We start from the raw sequence: 7398 nt of genomic DNA on the forward strand, positions 1-7398 counted from the left end.
GTTTGCAAGTTTAGTCACTATTAATCGGCTACCATTACACAGACCTTCAGATTGATCTAAATTTCTTAAGAGCATAATTGGAGCACCAACCTTTAGCTTGATACTATGATTTGGTAGTCCAGATGTTCTGATGTGATCCCAATAAGGCTTATAGCATTGGGCCAACGCCTAGGCCTATTCCTTTTAATTTCTTTTTAATTTCTTTTATTTTCTTTTATTTTAATTAAATAAATGTCTCTAATTGGGTTTGTTTGCTAAATGCAGCCTATTTTTCTACGCTGCCAATTAATGAAGAGTTGACATTGGGCCTGCGGCCCAACTTTCCTTTACACCAACAATTACGCATCTTCAAAATTGTTTCATCTGAACACCAACGCTGATCTAGAGCAACCATTTCTAATGCTCAGCGTCATTGGGCCGAAGCCCAATCTGCACCATTTCAGAATCACGCATCAGTGAGAGCTGCTGTTAGGCGTCTCCAAAATCAGCAACGCGAGAAACCTTAAGCTGATCAAACTTCCGCATCACTCAAATTGGGCCGAGCCCAATTGTCCAGGATTTTACTGTGATCAAGTGGAAAGTTCAGGATATCTGTTACAGCGTGCCTTTAATGTGATTTGGGGCTTCTGAAATTACTTATGGAAGACTAGCCTAGTTCGTGAGCTTCGGGGTTCTGTCTAATGGATTTTTGCCAGCCCAATTTCATCAGACAATTGGGTTCGGTCTTCACCACATTCACAGCTAGGGTTCCAGCATTTCTCACCCAACATTCTTTCATCATCACACATCACGCGAGCTATTCTGATTAGGGTTTTCAATGTTCACCAACACACGAGCCTCACGCCTTCCACCTGCACTTGTCCCAAGCCATTAGGGTTGATGAAGGAGCTGCTCTTCATTTTGCTTATGTTCCGTCCAGTCACGGTTCCAGACCTAGAGCTCCATTAGGGTTTCTCTTATTCGCCGTTAGGACCTTCTGTTAGACGGCAACCATCGTTTCTTTCCTTCCCTTTTCTTTCGGTTGCCTCTCTTCAATAAAGGGGCAATCCATTGATTGTAAAAACAGCTTGGATGAATGAGAATATTGGTTGAGAGTACTCCCACCTTTCATCTTTGCTCAAACCCTAAACCCTAGATTAGGTTTTACCTCGTCGAGTATACCATTCCAGTGAGAAGCTTGAGAGAATCGAGCGTTAACTTCCAATCCGATCTTCCGCTGCGTTTTCCTCGTCGATTCCACCGAACATTCGACGTTTGGAGGCCATTCTCCAACGAACGGAGCACGTTGCCGCCGATCAATGGCGCCGATGGCCTCATCATGTTCTTAAAGAATTTAGAAATTCAGGTGTAATACCATCGTATGATTCAGCTTCTGCTGGCTCAGAGGTATCTATGCAGTCAGAGCTTAGATATTCTTTAATTTCTCCTGAAACACATGAATGAGATTAAGTTCACAAATCTTAGTGATGATTTAGTAAATTCTTAATTATGAATAATGACTTACCTGGAATTGATTCCAAAACAGATTGATTAATTTGATCAACTGTTTCAATTCGACTGGCTAGAATAGCTCTTGATATGAGGAACCCTTCATCTTTGTACTTTTGCATTAATCCTGGATATGTGTTATTGACAATGGCTTGGATAGAATCATTATATTCTGATATTAGTAATTCTGATGGGATTTCTATGTCAACTAATCCATCGTTTGGTTCATTCAATGCACCATTGCCAATTTATATTATCCAGGAAGAAAACTCTTCAATTTCAGCTATAGTAGACTGTTGTAACCCATTTTGCAACAGCCGCATGTTCTTTGTCAAATTCATAATCTGGCAATGATCCCAAAGATAGGATGAGTTGATAGTAGCATGAACAATATCAGACCTGCTTCCATGTGGAATAACAGACAGTATTTGTCTAAAATCTCCTCCAAAAACAACTACTTTGCCACCATAAATTGAATCAGTTTTGTTCTTTTCCCTCATGATGTCTTTTAAAGTACGATCCAATGCTTCAAAACAATATTTGTGAGCCATTGGTGCTTCATACCAAATTATTAGGTTTGCCAATTTCATCAAGTCTGATAGTTCACTACCTTTTGTAATGTTGCAAACAGAGTGCTCCAGTGTAGGAACGGGAATCTTGAATTTAGAATGAGTTGTCCTACCTCCAGGCAATAACAATGAAGCTATGCCACTTGATGCAACTGTCAACACTATTTTTCCTTGAGATCGAAGAGCAGAAGATAAGGTAGTCCACATAAAAGTTTTCCCGGTTCCACCATAATCGTATAAAAAGAACATCCCCCCTTGATCATGATGAACAACATCTATAATCTGTTGAAAAATATGTCTTTGCTCTTCTGCAATTGGTCAGAATTTATTAAGTTATATTTTAATGTCTTCATGAATAATGCATGGAGAAAAGAACACAAACCTGTCATACGGTTAAAGTTAGATTCAAATACATGTAGCTCATCATCCTTGTTGTAATCAAGTTCTGCATATACCAATCTATTTCCACAATAATCTACCACAAAATCATTGGGATAAGGCATAGATGACCATTCCTTTAATGTCCTCCTGTTATTCTGCAAGAGCTTCTCAATCTCAATCAAAGTCAAATTTTGAAGAGTTTCAATATTGAGAATGAGTTTTGCAACACAAAAATTCAGTTAACATACTTGGAACATGAAACATACATTTGATATTCTTTAATTGATTGTACCTTGATTTCTAGCAATAATCCGTTCGTTGTATAGTATTCCATCAGATAACCATTCCCATGTTTTACTCCACAGCTCTTCAGGTTTTAAGACACTATTTGACATAAGGATGATTACAAATAATTTCCTTAAAAAGTGTTCGGATCCCCAATCTTTAGCTTCCTTAATAGCATCGACATATTCGGTATCTTCTGCTAAAAATCCACAAGCTTCACACGCTTCTCTAAATGTAGAATATATTATGTTGTCAATAGTTCGAAGATCTACATATGATTGTGGACCTTTTACTATTGTTAGCATCCTCCTTAAGTAGAAAAGTTCATCAGTTGCTGGGGGAACCCAGATAAGTTTGCCAATGGTGTTGCCCTTTTGTCTTGGTTTCCAACATCTTTGATTCTTGTTATAAACATACTTAGATAAAAATTGAGGATATGTCAAATTCCTTGCATCAGAATATTTTTGTTGCAGTCCATCCAGGTTGTAAACATTGACTCCTTAACTGTTGGTTTTGCAATGATTTCATCAATATCATCATCATCCTTGAAGTACACTAATTACACACCAGGCAAATGAAAAAATAGACGTTCAACAGCTGGATTTCTTCCATGAATAGGAAATGAAAATATTCTCCAACAGGCTTCACATGGGGAAATATATCTACAATCGATATACTGTTTGATTTCATCTATCGCAACTTGAGGTACATTCTCATCATTGCCATTGGAAACTATAGCAGTTGTAATTCTATCATATCCTTTATTGATGTACTTAAATAAGTACTTGATAGAATTGGAACGATTACACCATTCAACATTGACATGAGCTTGATATTTGACCAATATTGTAGGATTGTAAGGGACAACAAAACGATTATCTAGTTCTATGTCATTCTTGACAACAGTGATATCGTTGCTTCTTCGACGATAATGAGGAAAACCATCTTCTGCAATTGTGGTAGTATTTTGGTATTTCTTTGGATAAAATCTCGAACATGAACCATTCTTCATGCATGGAGATATCTATTAGATAATCCACATGGTCCGTGCATCATATGTTCTTTGATACAGGCATACAATTGTGGTATTTCAGCTGAAATGACCTTATCTATATCCAAGGCTGTTGGATATTTGCTAGAAGGATAAAAGAATATTAGCAAATGAACATGTGGTAAACCTCATTTCTGAAATTCAATACTATACATGTCTGTCAAAAAGAAATTAACAATTACGTTGTTAGAAGGGTATAATAGTTCAAAATTTGGCCTTCAATCATCAAAATATTATTACTTACATGCTATTACTCTGCCCAATATATGCTTTTTGGTTAAATCTGATAGCAACTGATCAAATTTGATTCTAAATACTCTTGCAATAATATCTGGCCGGTCTGAAGGACTTAACTTTGAACTCTTTAATATTCGAGATATCTCTGGCCATTTCGGGTTGCAAGTAAAAGTTAGAAAAAGATCTGGGAATCCTACATGACCACATATTGCCATTCCATCAAAATATAATTGATCCATAAATCTTCTGCCACCAACAAAGCTTGATGGAAGCACAAATCGTTTTCCTTTTTCAGAGGCATCAGTTTGGCTTTCATTACTTGGTTGACAAAGGTTATTATACTTATCAACCCTCAGTTTGGATTGATTGTTTCTGATGAATGATAATCTTTCTGACTCAATCATTGTGTATCCATCAACAACAAATTGTTGGAATAATCTTCTAGATCTAAGTATAGTCATTGCCTCACAATCTCGAGTCTGAATTCTAAAACAAAACCATTCTCTGATTGTTAACCGATTACGTTTTGATGCCAAAGAATCGCGATGACTAATATCATGCCTATAACCATCTTCACCATATGGAAACAACAAAGGATATTGATATCCCAAATAACTGGTGTGCAATTCATTTATTCTTTGCATCTTACCTGTCCTACTTTCCATAATAATATCTCTAGAAGAAGCGCTATCAACATCGCCAACAATTAATGTAGCTACTTCTGAAACCATTGGCATGTTGTATATTCGTCCATCTTTTTGCCTATGTGCGATAAGCCTCAACTTGAGATCATGAAATGGTTGTTCTGCATATCAATCCCTAGCCATTCTGAAAGATTTGCAATGTACATTGTACTTATCAAGCATCTGAGTTAGTGTTCTGACTATTTCAGCATCAATATCATTATGGTTCCTACAATGACATTGAATTTCAAATCAAAATGATAGCCTCATTATATTGAGAATTCAGAAACTATAATAATAGTTAACCTCAAAGATTGAATTCTATTGTGTATCTTGTTACATCAGCTAATGGTGTACAATTTCATCTTTTTGTTTCACGGTGCTTCTGTTGTATGCACGTAGCATTCATCCTCTTGTGTTGGATTATTTATTTCCTTTTTAATCTTGCACTTGTACTGGACTTGGTATTTTCATTATCCATCCTAATAAATAAAACAGTACATGAAAAACATAACACAGCAATACAACATTTCAAAAAAATCTTTAAATGTTATGCAGAGATTTTGTAATAGGTATTCAAGCTTTAAGACGAACTTCCTAGAAAACAATTTTAGATGAAATTAAAAAATCATCCAGCAGCCAAATAATACTCTTCATTGCTCAAGTATAAAATTTGTCTGGTTTAAGTCATCAATAGCCTCACAAATCTAGTGTTCTACCATATTTTTGTAGTTGCATAACAAAATTCTTCATCAGATTCGCATTACTGAAATATTTGGTGTATATATTACTGGATGGAACAATCCATCCATTTTTACCGCCAAAAATAAAACGTGTATAAACTAATAGTAGTACATCAGATATAATTAGAGTTATTAAATGGAGGTCTTTTCAACTTAACATGTCTTATCTGTCACATACACTACATTTTCAATTTAGCTTATTTAACATTAGGTGGAATAACACAATGAAATATTAAGTTGAATACTTTTTTGTTGAGGGAAACCCATCAACAACTTCTCCGTAATAGTACATTCACTACTTCTCTGCAAAATTTAAATGTTCAACAGTAGTATTAGTTTTAAATGCTTGTCCTCTCAATCAATATAATGTCCTTTCAAGAAATCCAAAATCATCCCATCCAAACCAAAAAGTGCCTTAAGTTCTAACTATTTAAGATTTTGCTCGTGCGTTGTATTATTATATTTCATGGATAACTTCTTTATTCCAACAATTTAATCAATTATAAATAACAATGTATTATTATAGTTGTAATCAACAATTCTATTTTGGGGCGCTATTGCATATAAATATTGTGATAATATCATTATTATGTTGCATAATAATGTCAATTCATGGTAGTATTCATTAATATTGAAGTTTAATGAAGAAAATATTCAATATAAGAAATAAAGCAAAACTGTAGTAGTCATTATACTTATTTCTTCTCTGAAATCATTACAAAATAATACTTCAAAACATATAGCAGTAATTTCATAAATTAACAATATAGTTACTTGAAAAAAAAAGATGTAAAATATAATAATAACAATAACATTATATTAGCATTCTACGAAATTGTCTTCTACAATTTTGCACCACCAAAACTATTAAAGGTGATTCACAAAATCCATAAGTACAATTCATCAAAACAGAACCGGGATTGAGTCTACTATAGAAATTACAATATGGTTGACAAAGATAAAAACGTTCCCAAAAATATTTTAACAGACTTTTCCTGGGCACATTAATACATTTATAATTTCTCATTTTTGATACTCTTGGTTGGCTTTGTAGTCTTTGTAGCTGATAACTGAGCTAGAGGAATATCTTCCAGAAAATCAAACTCCATGATACTTGATGGAATGTCTGGAACATCATCAATAGGAGCAAAAACATCTTTAGAGGGCGTCATACAGAAAACTATATCAGGTTCATCATCAGCGGTGGAAGAAAGGCACATCTGCAATGATGAACATAATCATGTTACAGACTCAAGTAATCAGTTATATTACTATGCTAACTGAACTAAAATTATCCTTACCAATGAACTATCAGTATCAGCTGTTAAGTCACATGCAGTATTACCAATACATTCAGCAAGTTCAATTCCCTGCCAACATATATATAATTCATGTCAAACATTGTAAAACAATTTATCTTACAACCAAAATGACCATATTTGAAATACTTACTAAAGAAGTCCCGCTAAAAGTTGGTACATCAGAAAGACTGGCATTGCTACATTTACCAATAACCATTGCCTGCATAATTCATTTGCAATTAGAATTTAAAAAAAAAAACTATCATTGTTGTCATAACAAACAAAATAAAATTCAACTATACTTACTGAGGAATTGGAAGTATCAGGAACTATATCAGATGGACAACTAACAATACATTCACCAACAAATTTATAAAACATACTGCATTTCTTTTACCTTGATCATTTTCTTTCTCAAATCAGCAGCAGATACACCAATTAAATTCATGCAATCTTGGTCCCAAAGCATGAAGTTGGCCACCTTTTTCCCATCAGTCACTTGAATTTCCAGCTTGTATCTACAAAAATTTATATTACAAATAACACTATGACATAAGGCATAACATATAAATTAAAAATTTACTAACCGGATTCTTGGAGAATCATTAAAAGCATCACAACTAAGACACTTAAAGGAACCAACTTCGTGAGTTCTTTTCG

General features: G+C 34.5%; 1 protein-coding gene across 1 annotated transcript; it reads right to left on the reverse strand.

Annotated features, from left to right (window-relative positions):
• Positions 1-1736: 1736 nt before the first annotated feature.
• LOC114180609 (uncharacterized) lies at positions 1737-4748 on the reverse strand. The gene is made up of 5 exons (XM_085671973.1): positions 4019-4748; positions 3215-3278; positions 2731-3116; positions 2440-2532; positions 1737-2365 (listed from the first exon to the last, which is right to left on the reverse strand). The coding sequence occupies exons 1-5, from the start codon at positions 4746-4748 to the stop codon at positions 1737-1739; spliced, it is 1902 nt and encodes a 633-aa protein (XP_085528099.1).
• Positions 4749-7398: the final 2650 nt, after the last annotated feature.

Source organism: Vigna unguiculata, chromosome 4, assembly GCF_037176805.1.
Source record: "Vigna unguiculata cultivar grain cowpea cultivar isolate G323 ecotype 2 chromosome 4, ASM3717680v1, whole genome shotgun sequence".
In the NCBI taxonomy this organism is placed as follows: domain Eukaryota; kingdom Viridiplantae; phylum Streptophyta; class Magnoliopsida; order Fabales; family Fabaceae; genus Vigna; species Vigna unguiculata.